At 35.9% G+C, this 20,570-nt stretch overlaps 1 protein-coding gene across 1 annotated transcript in view; it reads right to left on the bottom strand.

The window, feature by feature from the left end:
- NAALADL2 (N-acetylated alpha-linked acidic dipeptidase like 2) overlaps positions 1-20,570 on the bottom strand; it is a 241,426-nt gene that overhangs the window by 105,033 nt on the left and 115,823 nt on the right. Inside the window, exon 6 of the mRNA XM_029962326.1 lies at positions 4,325-4,468. Within this exon, the coding sequence (XP_029818186.1) occupies positions 4,325-4,468 (144 nt within the window). The remainder of the gene's footprint in view (positions 1-4,324; positions 4,469-20,570) is intronic.

The following is a 20,570-nucleotide window of genomic DNA, read 5'->3' as shown; positions in this document are numbered from 1 at the left end:
AAAATTTAAAGCAATCGTGAAAAGAAAATCTGAGAGTATTGGTGTAAATGTCTGTAAATTTTCATATCCAGTATATCTGAATTAGATCAGACTTCCCTATTTAACATGTACTTCTTTGAAATGGCAGTAAGAGATACCTGCAGAACACTGTTATATTCCTATTGTTATGTACAGTGACTTCATATCTTATAGATACAGTAACATGCACTGCCACACATTATGCTGGCATCTTTCTCTATTTGTTTTCTTGGATTCATGCTTAGCATAACCCAAGTACCTAGAAATTATGGCATTGTTTGTGCACTGGTATCACAGTGTATGATGGCATGGCCAGAGTTTATTAAATATGGTGCCCTTTCTTTTCTCTGACAGGTAGCAAACTATGAAGGAGAAACACATATAACAAGAGTACAAGGCTGTAGCCTAATAGGAGGAGATATATATCCTTTTCATGTCCTTCCTCTGACTGAATAGAAGACAGGCTTGATTTGCACTAGTGCACCACTTGGCAGAGAACTTTGTCTTGGATGATGTTCGTGTAATATGGAAACTACAGGACTCTTCCAATTAATTATTGCTTTTGTGTAATTAATGATTCAAACTTCACATGATCAGAGTTGACTAAAAACTCAGTATAGTAAACATCTGACATGTGGAACTGTATAAAATAGATGTTTAAAGTATTCTAAAAATTATTCTTTATGTTATGCTACAAACCTTTTCAGTAACAGTCACTTCTGGTTATCTGATCCACTCTCCTTTTTTTGGCAGAGGAGGTGGATTTGATTGCAGTCTAAAATGTAGTCTTGCATTGCAGTCACTATGATGATTCAGTATTGAGCAATGACTGTATTGTTTAGGCTAAAAAAAGTTACAAAAGATTAAAAGGTTCTACCTAAAAAGCATTTAGATCTGAGTAATTTTACTCATTGTAGTAGAATCCTATGAGTCTTTGTATAGGTGGCTCTCTTATTCACAGTGTGTTTGATATCATTCAAGTTACTCAAACTATTTATGCTTTGGTTTTACTATTTTATAAGTTAAAATATAAAAAGAAATGACACCTAGGTGTCAGCAAAAGGGATGCAGAGCTGGTAAGAAATGGGATCTTCTTCTGTTTATGTTAACTCCGTTGATATTTTCTGAAATAATACACCTTTAATAATCTTGGTTGATCTATACAAAGAGAGAAATGGGGTTGGATTTAAGCATCAGTTGGCTAAAGAAACTTAGAAGCCCTTAGGTGAGATCACTGCATGAGTGATCCTTTAAGTGAGATCGACACACTGCTTGCATTATACTTCCTGTCATTTGAATTCTATTGCCCAGGAGTATTAGGTCAGACCAGCTGCCCATCCAGTCCTTATCTCTAAGAGTGACCAACAACAAAAATGTGGAAAAGAATGGAAGAATAGGATGATGCCACAGACACCTGGACACTGATCAATAGTTAAATCCTAGATCTTTCTCATCTTCTGTCTTCTCAGATACGAATGAGTATGAAAACCAACACTTAAAACCAAAGAGAAAAATTACTTACATATTACTCGTGTTTTTAACCACCAGACCTTCAGGTTTTCCATTTAACAACAAAGTATTTGGTCACTAGTGGCAAAAAAAGACTTTTTAAATTAAATTCCACTAAACAGATTTAAATTAAATACTCAACAGATTAATTGAAAAGGGATGATTTTCACCTGACTGAAATCTACCAACTGGCAGGTAACTTAAAAAACAAGGACAGTTCACTGCAACACAGCAGGATTCTCTTCATTTACGTTTATAGGAGTGCTTTTGTTTTACAATCACCTTCACAATGTTCTAACAATATCCTACTAATATCCTATAAAAAAAGGAAAGCTTCAAAACTTTACAGCTTCTCTATAAAGCTTCACTCAAACTCCTTCTAATTGCCTATTTTGGAGGAAAAATTCATGGATTCAGATTAATGAGGATTAACAACAACGTCCCTTGCTACACAAAAAGCAAATCTAATTACTAACTTCATCTAATACAAAACTAATAACTAACTTCAATTCCCACTATTTGCTTTGTAGGCTCTGAGCAGTCGATCTATCTCGGATGTTTGTTCCATATCCTCTCACTCATTCTGTCACATTTTGTCTCTTGAAAACTGCAAGGCTAAGGGGAAAAAGAGGCAATATGAGAAAACTATATATAAATGTTTAATCATTACTGATGAATCTGCTGTTCAGTTTTTGGAACAGACTGATGAGAGAATGATGATCATTTTATTCTAACAAATTTCAAGCCAACCAATCATCTGAATTGCTCATTCCCCTCTTTTGACAGATGAGTGATGAGTTCTACGTCAGAAGTGAAATCTCTCTCTTAAGCTTCTTCAAATCAACAGGAAGACTGCAAATTCAACGTTCACTGTTTTCAAATGCCTTGCTCTCTTCAGTGTTATCTCTTTAGTTATTACTCTTATTAAACAGTTCTACACAATTTCTTATCATAAGACCAGTTTTTTATCTCTTCCATTAAGGTTGCTACTGAACACTTCAGCACACTATATGCCCCAGCACATCCATAGTTTCACCATTACTTCAAGGCAAAATACATCATAAAACATTGCAGAATTATACAAGGCTTCTTATTATAGTCCCTATTTTCTCAGTAAATTAAGAGTTTAAAAAAAAATCCCACATGGATTACTGTGGTTCAGAAGCTTTACAGGAAATCAGACACAGGCTGTTGTGTTCACTCAGAGTAAGCCACACATGGACTGGCTCTTACTATCCTTGGAATATTCTTTCCAGAAATTTTCCACCTCACAGAATACCTGTCTTCTCAGTGAAATAAAACAGACATGCCACACCTGTCACAGAAAAAGCAGAATAAGCCACCCTTTAGGTGATTCTGTCCTGCAGCCTCCACAAGGAGCTTTTTGAGAAACAGGCACTGTGAATGCTTTTATCCTTCTAAAACGAGTGTCATTTGCCAGGCCAAATTCATGCGTTCCTTAGGGCACTTCAGCTGTTTAAAATTCCAACAATACCAGCAAGCTTCACACATCCTACCTGGAACAGTAAAGCACTTCCTCCTTCCAAAATGGCCTTTTTCCATTTTCTACTGGTTGTGGGGACGATCAGTTCATCTTTAAAGTATCTAGTCAGCCATGCATGGAGAGCAATAGTCCTGCCTAACCACAGCAGCTTAAGCCATGAAGCAGGAGGTCTTCTGCCTCCCTGTTTAGTATGTATAACTACAAATGCTAACACAAGTCATAAAATTAATCAACCTTTTTTATGACTTGTTGTATTGCACTGCTATTCCACAATAACTTTCCAAAAGCAATAAACAAGTGATACAGTACACAAGTGATAGTACATTGGTTTTCCTTAAAATTAGCTTTTACTGTTGTCATCGCTGTTTGTAGCACAGGATACAGTGGCTAACTTAATCTGCTTCCTCCCCTCCAAGACCACAGCTTCAAATCATTTCATTTAAACAGGCATTATAAAAAAATACACCTTTTTTTCTGGATTTTTTTTATGGTGAAAGATGGACAGGTACTAAACAAAAATGAAGACAGAATTACTGAACATGCATCTCATCTAGAATGTTCTCTGGAAGCTGTTCCTTCATTGAAACACTGTGCAGTATCTTTGCTGGAAGACTGTATCCTCATTTTTTTCCCCCACACAATAGCAATAAGTTTGTTCAAGCACTAATCTGTGTGACTTTGCTAATGGTATTATATCTAAATATATACTCTGAATGCATTCCTTCATTTCATCTGTCTCTACTCAAGGTCTTTTGTTCTTATCATCAGGACCATATTTCTGGTGAAACCTGGAGAAAAAGGTGCCTGAAGGTTCAGATAACAATACATTGTTTATTCTATACCAGATACAAATTAAGGAATGCAGAGAGACATACCACTGTTTAGAATTACAGTATTATTGTACCAGAGACAGGAAAAAACCTATACAATAATACTGTTCTTGGTGCTTTAATGTTAAAATCACATTCTTAATAGTACAGTAAGTCCTAACAAACAATTAACAAAACTACCTAGTGATGGTAGCTACACAGAGGAGGTTTTACATCAGTATGAAGAATTAGTGCTTAATATCTTATTCTAAGAGAATTATTTGTTTTTTAAACCAAAGCTTCCATCTGTCAGATTCTAGGAGCATAATTTTTAGGCTGTTCATAGTCCCTCCTAGAAAGGAGCTCAGCAAAACATACTCATGACCAGCTAAACCTCTTAGTTGTATACAGTTACAGAAAATGGATGTGGAGCCCTTGAGGAACATTCCATAGTTAGAGGGAAAGTGTACTTAGAAAGCATTACCTGTAGGTGGCAGCTGGAGGGGTGTACACCTATCTTTTTGGACACTGTCCTCAGGTAAGGAAACAAGTTTTCTGGCAAGCACAGCAGAAATTGGTTGTACTAACAGTGTTGTGAGATTCAGTCGATTTTGCCTGTAGCTTCCATCTTAAAAAATGGAAAGAGAAGGGCAATTTTGTAAATTAAAATTAGATTTCAATCCATCATAAACCAAATAAAACCCACAAATCTCTATAACACAGCTTAAAACAACTGACATAGATAAGCAGCTGTTATTTGGTACTTACCTTATTGAAAAAAAAAAAGTCTCTTCAAGACCATGTACCACAAAATTGCATGTGCATATTACAGTATTTGGGCAATAGTTCCACAGGAAAGAAGCTGACAAAGAGTCCGTGCAGATATTGGACTGTATGTGACTTAAACACACTAAATTAAATTGGTGTGTACTCAAGGAAACATTGAAAAATACAATTATTGATCAAAAATAACTTCTAAATTCAAGTAAAAATTGAACACAGTCTTACAGGGAAGAGCAGACATTTAAACTGCCCAGAATCATGTGCAAGTATCCATCTGCATTGAACAGTTACTACTGATTAGGCTTTATTTTGCCTAGACAAGTTGTGCTATTTAGTTCACCCTTTAAACAGTTTTAGTGCTATGACACAAACAAGCCTTTGTGAGAAATCTGACAAGAAAAACACCAAAAATGAGGCATGTTGATAATATACTGGCAATTTGATGAGATGTGCTTCCTTGCATGTACCAGAAACCTTGAAAATTCTGATATACACCAACCTCTTTGAAAGGCTACAAACTGGTCACCTCATTGACTCAAAGTGGGTTCAATGCAGCTAAGGTGACTCTCATGTATTTTATAAATGCAGGGGTGTTTCTGTGAAGGGAATTTGAAGGATCACATGAAGGAGACCTGAAATAAGAGGGTACTACTAAACAGACACACACATCAAGTGAAGTAAGGTATGGATCAGAAAGCCACTGACTACCTCATTTACAGCTTAAAGAACTTAAGAAGTCATAGCACAAACCTCTAAATAACAACAGATTCATGCAAATATTAAAATCTCCCTTCAACTGAAAAAAATGTGAGTTTCCACACACATCTATGTTTCTGATGAGACAATGAGATATTCTAGGAGACCAATTGAAAGAACTGGCAAAAGAAAACAGGCTAATTCTGCACATGGAAATGCTCTGAAGCACTTCAGGACAAAACATCTGTTTTTCTCAGCTATTTCTTCTGGCCAATAGAGGTATCATCTCTTCCCATGGAAAGCAAGAACACTCTTGCAGACGAAAAGCCCACCATGGAAAGGGAGAGGACATTGATAGCCCAGGGCAGGACACAGTTCCAGAACAACCTGCAACACTCTCCAAAGCCTTCCAATATACCTGCCCCCACCGAATCATTTCCAGCATTCAGCTAGAGATTCAGAATACAAGGCCTCCCTCTGAGACCTCCCGGAAACAAACACCATATTTTCTGTCGACATGGAGTTCTTTACTACTCAAAAGCATCCTTTACATCCTGTGTGACTGCAATCACAAAGGGAGGGAGCTATCAGAAATCAGCAGCACATGTTCTAATACATTTCTGTAAAAATACTATTAGGATTGTTATTGCTGAAGTACAACAAAAAAAAAAAATCCAGTCACAACCTCCAGTTTTCATTCTTTTTATGCTAGAAACTCCTGAGACTTTTTATAATATGCCCTTAAACATAATGTAAAAATTGAACAAAGCTATATTATTTAAATATGGAAAAACAAAAACCATGGTTCAGCTTTAATACAAAGTGACAAGTGTTCACTTTGAAAGAATCAGGCAAATTTTTAAGTGGAAAGGTGAAACTGGCTCAAAACACTATAAACATCGTAAAATCAGTTTGCTCAGGCTTTGAGAGTCAGTTTCTGGAATCAAAAAACCCCCTAAAATGTCCTACAGAGATGGGCAATTGAGACATTATTTTCTGTGTAGTGTTTGTCAATCTGCAGACTGTATTAGAAGAGCAATGAGGCTCAAAATGTTTCAGATGAGAAGTATCTCTCCCTTCTCCAGTTACTCAGAATTTGAGCTTCACACCTGAATGAGCTTTGAAAGATACACTTTTGAGAACAACTTACAGGAGAAAACCCCACCATGTTTAAAAACTAATCATTTAACAATAGAAGATGGAATTTGATGTATGTGACAAATAGAAAAGAAATATATAAAAAGGCAGATTTAAGTTATCTGGGCAGATTTATCTGGAAGAAAAACTCTCTAATAGAAGGAATTTATAAAGACCTGCCTAGGCAGGTGGTAAAATCTCTACAACTGAAATCTTTCTAAAGAAAAGAGTAATCAAACATCTGTCAGGAATGACAGAGCTATGGCTGATGCCCTCCCTGAGGGAAGGTGCTGCATTAGATGACCTCTTGACATCTTTTCCAGGCCTGATTTCCATAGAATTCTCCAGTAACTGAACTTCCTGAACCATTAAAAAAAAAAAAAAGGCATTATTGGAACTAATATTAAAAAATGCTTTTTAAAAAAAGGAAAAGTGAGAGTCACTTTCCCTCTTCCAGGCATGTAATAGCTGCCAGGAAAGTAGCCTGCTAAGAGGACTGAGGAAAGCTCTCTGCACCATGATCAGGTTTCAAAAGTGAAAGACTCAAGACCAGTCCTCTCCAGTGCACACTTAAAAATCTGGAGATTTCTAGGGCTGCTAGTTAAAGCTCAAACATTCAGTTTTTAAATACTGACTGTGAAAAAGTGCAGTGCAACTTCATAAAGGAACCAACATATCGAAAGAAGTTTGAGAGTCTTGCTGGCACTTTCTCTGCTGGATGCCAAACTCTGTGGAGCACAGAGTGCTTTCAGGATCTGTGGAAACAACAAATGCTTTGAGGATAATTTAAATTTGACATTTTGCTTGTAATGAAATTTAGTTTTATAGCATGAAACTCTTCCAAGAAACAGAATTCCTTCTCTGCAAGTCTAACAATCTAACAGTGCCAGGCCTAGAACCACTATTAATTTTAGAAAGTCTCTAGAGAACATACTGTAAAGCGAGAAGAAAAATATGGTAATCAATTATTAAGTTAATTTTAGGAGCACAAACAGAGGCAATCTTTAGAAAGTTTCTTCGCAGAAAGCAAGGCCTGCATTTCTACTTTTGCAGTGACTGTGTTTTATGTTTTCTTTTGCAAAGTAAGCACAAAGAGCACCAGCTTCCATACTGCTCCGTTTGGGACACACATTTGGAAGCCAGGATTTCATAGTGATCCATCACTTAACTTACTGGTATTTGTAACATGTTCTGAGAATTCTGAAAAGCTTTTATGGGGAGAATTTAATAGTAACACTTGTGCACCATATGTCACTCAATTCTAGGCTAAAGTACAATTTTATCATCGTTTCAGTGACTTTTGTGAAGACTGAAAGATCAGAGCACATGAAATGAGAGTTAGTCACAACACCTTACCTCTCTAGTTAAAAGAACGTTGCGTCACCCACAGCTTCTTAGTATTAGCAAATAGGCTTTTATTTATATTTCTCTAAGAAGTTTTTTGCTACATGAATCAATTTTCTGTTAACTTTTGTTTAAATTCCAGATTCAGAAGAAGACTGGACAGAATATTGTATTTCATCATATCTGTTTATTAAAGTCACCCTCTGCCAGGATCTGATAAAACAAAAGTTAACAACTAAAACTGTCTAAAAAGTTTACTGATAGAATTCATCAAAATAATTCCTTCTAAGACCTGAAACACTGCTTTAAGGATGTTCCCCCCAAAAAAAGAGGAAAAAAAAGTATTCTGACTGAACACTGAACCATTATTGTACATACCCACATCTTTGACTTTCTGCTGCATTAATAATAGAGCATATTAGTTTTGAAATATCTGAAATGAATGGCTCATTAATTTTTCACCTTAAGCTTAATAGAAATTTGACAAACAGTTTTATGCTGAGAATAGACACTCCAAGCAGGACTTCACAGCACATGATGGGAATAAATTAGAGCATAAAAGACAGAATAATGTGAATTTGGTCAAATAAGATGGTTCTGTCATTCAATTGCCTGAAGTGAAGTTAGTTCAATGCATTTCCGTGAAAGTGGTATTTTTACATTTAAGGATTCCCAGCATAAATTCCTTTGTCAGCGCTTGATCTTGTATTTAACATGACAAAAAAAAGATGTATAAATTGACATGTCATAGGCATCTATATTCTTTGTGCTTTGAACTCGTACACAGCTTCCCCCCAACTTTGCTGATAACACTCAACAGCTGTTATCTTCCACTGACTCTCATGTAGTTAGGCACAATGATTTATTCTTCACTGCAAAATCAGTTTATCTGTGGTTTTTCTGATTTACCTCTATCCAGACAAAGGGACTGTGCAGTGCCTACAACAGGGAGATTCCACCAGCTGGTTGGTGGCTCCAGGTACTAAAACTCACATCACTACTGGTAATCATAATAATTTTGCCGTGCAGCAGCTACTTGATTAAATCTTCAGCTACAGTTGCTAACAATACTGTCGATGAGCAGCATTTTTAAGATAGACATAACTCTTCTAACTCAAAAAGACTTCAATTAAGCCTTCACATCCCATTTAATCTCTGATATGAAATGTATCCATCAGCTACACGTCACAAAGTCACTGACTTTTTTTTCCTTCCTAAATTTTCTCTTTGAACAAAGGAAGAAAAATAAACTGATTCTGGCTGTTACTTCTTGCTGTAAATGGATACAGTTAGAATATTGACCCAGAAAACCTGATGCTGTTCTGCAAGCACTTATGAACAGGAAATTCTGTGAAGGCTCAGCCCTGCCCCCACCTGCTCAGTGTTTGGACTTTAAAAGTCAGATATATAGTTTTCTGCATATGAAGTCAAAAAGAGACCTCTTCCACTAACAAAATTGGTGCTGAACACCCGATGGTGTTTAAAATGGCAGTAAGAATGGATTTTATTCATGGGAAGGAGAAGACCATAGCTTCAGACTTGGAGAGTATCTTGAGATGTAGAAGCTAAAAAATACCAGCAAGAGTAAGAAAAAAGTAACTGATACAGAAAAATGTTATTCAAGAGAAGAGCAGAACCTGGAGCAAATGCCTCTAGAGTAGAACTGGTAACAAAAGTTTCCCACTATGTCTTTATTCAGTTCTCTATGAATTATCCACTAGAATTACAGTGTGAAACATATGTCACTTTTGAAGTATTTTGCTTCATAGCCACTGGTAGAAGCACGGAGAAAAACATTTTTTCCTCTTTTGTAAAAAAAAGAACTTTGAAATTCTGCAACCAGGGATTTTAACAACAGCCACATGTAAGGGCTTTCAAAGCAGCTTTGCAGGCAGCAAAGCACGAGATGATGAACTGCTCTGCCAATTACAACAACATTGTGGCAGCTTGAATTTCAGGATGCATGATCTCAAGTGGGCAAGGGACACTTAGAACTGTGTGCTGATTTGAGATATGAGTGAGAAACATGTCTGTGCCTATAAAAGGTTTATGCACATTTACAGAAAGTACAGAACTGAAAGGCAGTGAGGATCACCTAGAAGGGAAACAAGCCACTGAGAGTTCTCAGAAATGATCTGAAAAAGATTTTCATTTTTTTCTTAGCATTGGTGATGGATAAAAAAACTTATTTTTAAATAAGTTTTTAAAAAAAGTCACGTTCCCATGATTGCAGGAGTTGAGAAAATTTTAGAAGAAAACTGAAGATGTCACACCACCTATGATAAACTCCCCAGTTAACAACACCATGCATCCACTGGTACGTACCCAAAACCATAAAACTATAGAACAACTGATTTTCTTACAAAGTATATTTACTGCATTCTGTTTACATCACATTTTATCAATGGATTGGATGCAAATCTGTGTATATATTACTCAAGAGTGTCTCTTTAAACAGATTTCTGTCATCCTTAAAAAGAAAACTAGTAATTCTATATCTGATGCGAGAAAAAATACATCTACAACTTGCTGTCATCTTTTTCCCTCCCTCACAAGGAAATGTTCTTAACCATTATGAAAGAGGAAAAAAAAGTCACTCCCCTGCCTCTTAGTGCAAATCACTCTTGTCTTAATGACTACTTAATGTACTTTAAAAATACTGTCTTGTTTCTTTTTAAGATACATAGAATGAAAAGCAACACATTTATTGTGTAAAAGCAAAACTGCTTTGACACACTGATGCATAATCATCTCATTAATTTCCCTGCTTCCTTCTGAGAATATTTAATACATTGGCAAGAATAAAAAAGAAACACAAAAAAAAAAATTCACACATCTCTCACCATTTTGAATCCCCCTTTTCATTTAGCTTGTTGTAGTGGGTAATACTTAAAATGACACATAAGTGGCCAAAATGGAGCAAAATTACATAACACTTCTACGCCAACTGACAGGAGGTAAAATTTTTCCTTTTTAAGTATCCTTGTGTAACCACTAAGCCATAAAAAGGAAAGAGCAATTCTTCCACATAGTACAAATAGCTAAAACATATTTTTATGTTCTAGTAACAATGGAATGTAACAGAGGAGAAAGGATAAGATAATTTTCAGGTTTTCCTCTGTTAGAAAATGCTCTCCTTGCTACTGAGATGAAAGAAACTCTCCACTGATAGCAGTTTGGTCATGGGACATACAAATCTCTGTCCAAACAGGGGTGGTGGATATTCAAAAGGGTTGACAGAAGTTGCCTGCCTTACAAGACAAAAAATAAATTGTTCTCAGCACTTTAAAAATAAGCTTATTAAAAAAAATCCAACAGTCATAAACTTCAGCTTCTGCACAATTTATTCTTTGCCATGCATGCTGAATTCAAACCAGAATCTTCAATATTTAGTATTTAATTTTGGATTCTATTTGAGGTGTTCTTGATAGCAAAAGATATGCTTAGCATCTTCTACCTTCATTAAATTTAAGAACACAGGTACTTCCCACCGTAAGGGTGTGTGTGGAAATAATCAGTGCTAAAAAGATTGGAAACGCTCAGAAAAATTAGCCATGTAATGAACTGACCACAATCTGCTGCAACCAGTTATCTGAGTCTTAAATTGGATAATAACTTATCATTAAGGACCGCAAAAATAAATATTAAGATTCTTACTTAAATTTTATATCTTTGCACCAAATTAGCAATTTAAACACTATATGATAAAATAATTCTACAAAAAAAATTATTGCTGGTATTTTTTATTTTCCTAAAATATGCAGAGGTATTAATCCAAGCAGTTTAGCAGAACTGCTTGAAGCGATTGCTCTGATATTCAGAATTACAGCACTATCCAAAATATTAAATATCAGACACATACTTGGACTTCTTTTTTTTAATCTTCCTCTTAGGGCAAAATTACTTCATGAAGCCCATACCTGCAAGTCTGTGCATGAAATGTAGCTGCTTGTTGCTCCCAGAAAATATATATTTCCCAGCCCATTAACTACATGATGTTCTTGAACTGGGATCTGGAGGGAAGCTCGTGTGTACGTGGGTCTGTGCATGAGGGAACACAGATCAAACTGATGGACTAAGATGTGACAGAGATGGCTTTTAAAACTGATATATTACAGAACATTTTGAATTCAGGAGCCAAACACATTACAGAATTTGTTTTCAGTTTCACTGACAAAAAAATTCTCTCCCTCTTGCGAAAAGGATCCAGGCAGGCACCAAGCAGGGATATCCTGCTCAGAAACGGGAATACTGAGTCACAACAGCAGAAAAAGCACACAGCACCTCCTGCAGGAATTATGTTTTCACCACTTCAAGAAATAAGGAACTTCTGGCACATTCAAGAGTTAATGGGCTGGTCTTATGGTTTGCTCCCTTCTGAAATAAACCTTGGTTTGCTACACTGGTGAGGGCCACCAAGACAAAACCAACAACAAACACGGACAGGAGACATCTATATGGATTTCCTTCCCTTCAGTGATGATGGACACTACACACAGTAAAATAAGGGTCTTGCTTTATGTGAAATATGTTTGCAGCAGCCAGAATATACATCAGGTAACATATGCCACCGTTGTTCTGATTATGAACAAGCGTAGAGTCCTGTTTATTCACAATAATGAGATTTATTGTTATTAAAAATAATAAAAGCCCTATAACACTCTACAAGGAATGGAATGGAAACAGAAAATCTCAAAGAAAACACTGAAAGTGACAGGTTTAGGATGACAATTATTTTGTTTATAGCATGTAGTGAACATTGCAATAACTCAGAATCACGTGCATATGTTGTCTGTGGTACAGTATGCTTTTCTTAAAATTATATATATCTCTGATTCATTCTTTCATATTTGTTTAAAATCTGGAAAGTCACATTTTGGCTTCAGTTTGATGACATATAAGGTCAACCAAGGGTGTGGAGTCTCCCCCTTTTCCGACAGCCTGTTACTTACTCCTCTCGCTACACCACAGGGATGTTTCAATGTCCATGTTATGAACCAGAATCAGCAAACTTTAAAAAAGTTCTTTAAAGCCAGATCAGCTCCCCAGCCCATATCACAGCAGTGCTCCTAACAGATAAATGAGCAGAGTAAGAGGTAAGGTAGGACCAAGGAGGTAAATGGTGTTGCTGGAATTCCTCCAGTTCAACACAAAGTGACTGTTCCAAGGCATAGAATGACATTTAAACATGCACATGAATTCAAACGCTACTTACAGTTTAAAAAAAATAAATTAAAAAATCTTTATATTTTCCATTTTCTCTAGGTTTTTTGAGGTATTATGGGATAATTCCAGAAAACCATTTAAAAAAACAAGGCCTCTAATATTTTGTCTGAAAATGATACATAATTAATATGTATCTTCTGTTTTAGCAGGTTAAAGAAGTTGCAGTGTTAACTTGTCTGATCTTAATGCCAAAAATTTGCAAAAGAAGATCAATCTATTAATAATGCATGTCTATTAATGCAAAGTATATTGATATCATTTAGCTTTGTTTTAGTGGACCATGCAACTGGAATTGATGCTCATTTTCAAGGTCAGTTCTGACTATATGTATGGAAAGCATACAAGAAGTTCAAAAAAACCCCCAACAAACAAACTCTATCTGCTTTTATTTTGTTCTAAAGGGCTTGCACTCAACTAAAAGTGAAACACAGAGAAGAATCTTAAAAAGCTAGACTGCAATGGAAGTGTTCCAAGTTCTCGGTTCATCTTTAATTTATTAATCTTCCACCCGCAAGACCAGATAAAGTAGATATATTTGGTCACGTACCAGTAATAATTTGATTACAATTACTGAAGAAAAAGAAATATCCTGGCAAGTCAATCTCAAATGACGGTTTTCCAGTATGAAGACGTAGATGTTCTCAAGATTCCTATTAATCCTATTTATAGTACAAAGTGGAGAAAGAACTATGCTTGGAAAATCCTACAATTCTGAATCTATGGAAATCCTTGTAACACATATTGGCTTATTTCTTGAATTACAGAACAGAGACAAATAAACTATAATCTATTTGCAGTGCTCCTCAGAGATATAAACACTGGTATTTAATTTAATTAATAACTTGTTTATGTATTTGCAATGTTTTATTATGTTCATGCTGACTAGTGTAACTGATGGATTCAGCCTCAGAAGGCAATTACAAACACCCAGGAGAACTGGATTTTATTTTGTGCACAAGAGCACATTCTTTGTGAATATTCATTCAAAACTCCAAGCGGAGTCTTTGGCCCTAAATGATTTCTGAACCATCTCTTGTAAGAAGCTTTGCATCCTCAAAAGAGCTTGTGCAACCTGAGATGAGCAGGCAAAATAAATAATTTTGTTTAAATAACACAGCTGAAGAGCTAGTTAACGTTTAGGTTAAACTCCCTGAAATTCGAGGACAATTTTAGTCAGGAAGACCAGAAGCAAATAAAATTTTTAAGGAAACAGAAATAATTCCTTGAAGAAAATAATTCCTTATTAAAGAAGGGTAGAGTAGTAGCATAATTTAATATCATATTTAAGGTCACATTTTAAATTATAAGCCAGTGACAAACATATATTCCTGCATATATTTTTGTAAAATGCTACTTGAGACTATTTTTCTAAGTAAATATTTAAGAACAAGAGCTCCACAAATACAATGGAGATCACTGCCAGTTACCGCTACTAAAATTCAGCAGGAAATAAGCATGTTATAATCTGAATTATGACTTAACACTAATTTAAACAAGAGTGACCCTTTGAATTTTTTTTAAAATATCTATTTTTGGCTGGTCTGTATTCACACACAAAGTAATGCACTCACTAGCAGTAACCTTTTAGTGGAGCTCTGTAGTCTCAGGTTCTTAAACAGAGAATAACCTCCAAAAGAACAAACTCTCTAACAGAGAAAAACAACTTGGAAAGACAAATAGAAAACATAGCACTAAAACCATGGAAAAATACTGTAAAAAACAATAGGAACTTTACAGATCAAAAATAAAATATTGAAAAATAGGTATCATGTTCTAGAATTTTATGCTAATACAATTTTTTGGAAACACCACATTTCACAAGCAAAATATCAGCAGGGAAGTTCCATAGATTTTTTCCCCATTCTCTAGGCAGGCTTAAAGCATTTTTTATAATTAACACAAATGTGTCACCCTTACTCATTTGCAGTCCCTTCTCCTTTTAAGAGAAACAAGAAGGCCAGACTCTCTACAGCTCCCTCAAAGAACAATCCCTTCCTGGTTCATTTCTTACTGCAAGATTAGAAGCACATGGCAGCATTGAGCCATCCTGAGTTCCTTCTTACACGCAAGACCTGAGATCTCTCTCAGGTCATAGGCAAAGCAGGAGATCCATTCCCTTTTTTTTCTCCCCCCCATTTTTACAGAAAGGAACTTGGGTTAGTAGAATTCCAAAAGAGCTGTGGAGTAGAAGAAATCAATATCTAGTTTCATTTTGACTGTTACCCTGAAGTTTAATGAAATTTAAATAATACCAAGAAGTATATAGAATATCTCCTGGCAGAAATGCCTATGCAGATCTTACTCTTCATAGCAGTGATTAACTAAATCACTGAACACAAGGCAACTCTCCTCTCTGTTGATGTTGTTGTTGTTATAAAAGGAGTGGTACTGAAATACAATAAGTACTAGGAAAGAGCTTGCAGCAAGTAAATTGTTTTCACAAGCTGAAACTGCAAAGGACCAGACTGCTTTAAAAACACACAGGTCTGGGGAAGATGTATTAATCAAACTTTGTGCAAGAGCTCCACCAAGAAGAAGACCTGTTTATGTTAAAGGTCAGTATCAAGGACAACATTCCTTGTTTCATTTATTCATCAAAGTTACAGATATTTGCAATGGTGGTATCTTGAAAATTTCATAAATGTAGACAGATCTAATAAACATTCTCCCTTTCAAGGTCTTACTGCTAAAATTTATTCTGTGATATCTCCAAGGACTACCTCTGTCTCTGAAAGATGGGACCTCAAGGTTTCAAAGATTCACAGCATCCACATCTATCAAGAAGACTTCTGACATGCTTGAAGTTAGATATGCAGATACAGATATGGACTGTAAAAGTATTTGGGATTCATAATTCTTGTGTGTGTCTGGATCTTAGGGTAAAGGGCCCTCATTTGGGCTTCTGTTTCACAAACTTTGACATCAGGAAGAATTTCTTCACTGAAAGGGTGGTCAGGCATTGGAAGGGACTATCCAGGGAAGGGTTCAAGAAACAACTGGATATGGGACTCAGTGCCACGGTCTAGTTGACAAGGCGGGGATTGGTCAAAGGTTGGACTCAATGATCTTGGAGGTCTTTTCCAGCCCAAATGATTCTGTGTTTCTCTAACTAAGGCAATGTGATGGCACAGCCACCCAAACAGACTTTATTATGGACACACACCCCCACACACCAAGCCTGGGTCATATGAAACACAGAACCCTCCAGCTGCCATGTTTCTGGAGATCATAGTTTGGGAAAGTAAATTGTACCCATAAGTAGAGTTAAGAAGCTCTGATGTGATGCTGTACTAACACAAACCTCACCCAGGATTTTTTCAATGAGAAAGACATGGTGTTACTCAACTACATCACTTAATCATTATTGTGAAGTTCATTCAGCACTTGTTTCAAAATATGTTTGTTAACCTAAATCTTGATGTGGCCTATATTGTGATTCTACTATTTTACTGTCACAATGCAGTTCCATGAGTTTTTTGTCTTAAGTTACTCAAAGATACAGAAAGCTGGTGGGCCATCGCAACAGCTCTACAGGAGGTGCTCTCAGCTCCATCATATCGATATCTAAAAGCACAAATAAACATAGAGAAATATGGTTCATTGAAAGAAACACAAATATAAAGAACATATGGACTATTAGAACAACATGAGTTAAAACAGTTATTTTCATAAAATGAATGTGTCACAAGTAATCATCACTTCTGTGTTATTTTGTCTCCTTCTCAGTATTGGTGGAAATAAATTGATGCCACATTTGTAAATTCAATTGGCACTGTTTCCCTGAAGTGACAGATGATGCATTACATGATTGGCCTCTACAATATGTAACACCATTCTTTATTGTCACAGGTACTGTATTTCATGAGAGTGTGCAAACTAGCATTTGCAGTTTTATAATAAACTATTTTCTGTCAATAGTGCTGTAAGAAAGTTGCAATTTGTCCTCAAGTATCTGTTTTCTGCTCAGAAACAAATATTTATAGCCACTCAAAGATCAAATATCATTTTCCCATGCACTCACTGCAGTCAACACTTCGTTCTCAAACCTGGTGTCCTGCATGAGGGCACTTCAGTCAGTGAGACAGAACTGAGTGAGCAGTTTAGTTATCCATCACTGTTCATTATAAGGCCAAAATTCAAGTACTACTTATCACAATTGCAGGCTACCAATTTTACTGCCTCTGGTTCAACTGCAGCAAACAAGTCGAATATTTAAGTAATGACAGATCAGAGGGCAAAAAATACCACTTTAGCCTGTAGGTAGAGCTGACCTTTTCTATTGTGCTTTTACCTCATGTGTGGCTTTTGCACAAAATTCAATGCAATAATCATGTGGAAAAGGTATTTAATGCTGTGAAACAAGCAAAAAATTACTATATGGAAAACCATGAGCTATTGCTTTGTTCCAATTCTATTTTAATAAAAAATGTTTTTTTCCCCATCTTGGTTTAATCTGGTTAAGCAATTCTAAATCCTGTTAATCTCTAAAAATGAACTGAAAATGTAGCTCAGGACGAAGCACGGAGAGGGCACTTGAAAGATATTCCATTACTTTCCTGACAGTCACAGTCAACAGTGCTGAGTACAGTCACAAAGCCAGCTGCTGAGAAGATGCTACATACATTTTAACTAAGTAGAGGCATATATGTAAAAGATTGACACTCACATTGATTTGATAGAAAACAGAAATGAAGAAAACTACTTCTTTTAAAAAAATCTGGCCTCTTACTTGGTTTAGTTCTCACAAAAATCCAATCCTACTTAGGAGTAGCAGCTGAAAAAGTAGCACTGACTCTTGAGAAGTGTCAATGGGCTAAGAGAAAACACAGAAAAAGGAAATCTGAAGCATCAATCACCCAAATTATTCAATATATTAATATGATTTTGCTACAGGCTATTATTTGTCTTCCTTACAGAATGCTGTTGTACACATACTTAAATGGTATAAGACCTGTATTGATGAAACTTAATATATCTATAAACCCACACAACTTAAGAACAAAATTAGATTTTGTTACATATGTAAATCCATTTAAATAATAATTTTCCCATCAGAGCTTATTGAGCAGAATAAAATATTGCCTTAGATTAACTGGTCTAATTATACTTCCTTTAAAATCTGTTCAATACTTTTCTGTCTCCTACTGTAAGTAAGGAAATATTTCAAATATTCCAAGTTAACCTCTAGCTTAAGTATGTTCCCCTCTGAAAAATGGGGTGTTTTCCACCACTGGTTGGAAATGTATTGTTCCCTACATTCTGGCTACTGAATTTTAAAATTAAACAATTTTCTTCTGTTCCTAGGAAGTCTTAGTCAACATAACACAAATCTCTATAAAAAACCTCAAATATGAACTCAATTACTATGGTGGGTTTTAACTATCCTTAACTTGAAATCCTTCATATTGATGTGCTCTTTGGACTGTGCATGGAATTAAATTTTTCAAGCTGTAACTAAAAAATGTGTTTTATAAAGGAAATATATCTTATGTCCAGGCTTGATATTATAAAGTCATTCCACTTCAATCAAAATCTTCTTAAATCATCCTTGCACCATTTCTCACGGGTTTTGAAATAAATGTGTGGCTTCTTTGGGAGGTACTGGCTACATTCAGTGTGCATGGAAACTGCATTAGGAACCCCAGTACCCAAAAGGCTCTGCAATCCATTAAATATTTCCAGAGGAGGAAATTAAACTGTGTCTGTTACACAACTCAGGGCAGCTCCTGAAGGACAAGACTGATGTGCAAGAACTCCTGCATGGAAAGGCAGCCTATACTGCATCCTCCTTAACCCATTTCTTAACCATAAACACACTGAGATACACAGATGGCACCTTTTGCACAAGCTGCCTCAAAACTCTGTGTTCCCGGCAGGAGAAACTATTTTTATTATAGTCAGAAAACTTGACACTTTCAACACCAGCCAACCACCTGAATCAGAGCTGGCAGTCTGCAGCTGGAAATTTCCTCAGATCAGAAAAGCAAATGGCCCACTGAATAATCAAGAGACTGAAATAATTCAGACTAATTTCTGAAACTTTGAGTGCCTCTTCAGAGCAACTTCTATAAATACAAACCCCTCATTAGCTCAAGTGTTGCTCCATGAAGTTCTGCACCAAGGATCCTCTCAGCTGTGGTGCTTCCTGTCTGTATGCAATTTAAAAAGAATGGTGAAAGCTATACCAGAGCATTGCCTCAAGTTGGCACATGTAGCCATTCCATATGGAACACACCTGCAATTGATAAGCTAAAGGTATTTGTTTAAATCGCAAAATACTGGAAAAACTCAATCAGAGGCACTGCAGAAGCACCAATGATAATCAAGACCCAATGCATTTCCAGTACATACACTAAAATTATGAGCTTGATGTCACAGTTATTTGACTTGAATTACGTACAATCTTGCAATTACAATTTATTAGATTGTTATGCCCTAAAATTTCAAAGCAATATTTCTAATAAACGGTGTACATGTACCTTGAAGTGGCAAGAAGAAATTAAATTACAACTACTATAGATTAGTTATTGTGACATTGGCTTTCTTCAATCTGCTCTGGCAATTCTTTAAAAATGCAGGGTTTTTGTTTTGCCTTTTTTCTTTTTTTAATTAAGGGTAACACACAATATTAGAGAGCCAAGTCACAGACCTTCTGAAAAGTAAAGCTGTCTCTTCTGAGACAAGGGCTTGACATTAAAAAAAGCTCTGAGAAGTCTCTTGTCACATCATAGGTTGATAAAATTAGTAACCTCAACTTAATAATTATTGATAACTCACTAGACAAAAAATAATATTAGTCAACCTCTAAAGCAATGCAATTACAATAAAATTTCTGGCAGCTACCAACGATGATCTATGTGTGCTAAGAGTAAAGCTGTGCCTACTGGGTTAGAATACCACTCATTTAATTGACCTATCCATAATTATGACAGTGACTTAAAGAACATAAAGTGATAAAAGAAAAAAAATGTATCTGCAAGCTTTTCGATTTTCCTAAAAATACTCAAGAGATTGAAGTCAGTAAAGCAACCTTGCAAGTCCCCAATTCAATAAAAACCAATACATCTCTATTTACTGCTCTGCTCAGGTTCATTACATAGAAGTGATATTATTAAAGACCGTAAGAAACGTGCAAGACTCAGACTTCTAAAATAACCAAACCAACAAAAGGCTCCCAGTAAGTTCAACTGTCACAGAACTACATGATGTGGGTTGAACTACTCACCAAGTGTGATCAACAGAGAGGGTGATGTCAACACAACTTAAAATGCAGGGAAAATTAGATTGGCCAAGGATTACAGCTCAGGCAAGTGGTCAAGAAGGATATCTACATACACAAGAGGGAAATGCTTATTAACACTGAATCTTAAATCACAGTGAGAGAATTTATGGTATCTCGCAACTGGAGAAAGATCCAGAGCAGGACAATACATTTAATCAAAATGACTATCTTAAGTGAATAGTGCTTTAAAAAGAATGTCAAGAAGATATCTATGGGCCCATATCCTCAGAAGAAAAAGCTGGAACTTGGCAGTTAACCCTAC

Source organism: Manacus vitellinus, unplaced genomic scaffold (assembly GCF_001715985.3).
Source record: "Manacus vitellinus isolate BGI_N305 unplaced genomic scaffold, ASM171598v3 scaffold_45_pilon, whole genome shotgun sequence".
NCBI classification, from domain to species: Eukaryota; Metazoa; Chordata; class Aves; order Passeriformes; family Pipridae; genus Manacus; species Manacus vitellinus.
The sequence above is the reverse complement of the archived record's forward strand: the minus strand, read 5'-3'. Positions and strand labels throughout refer to the sequence as shown.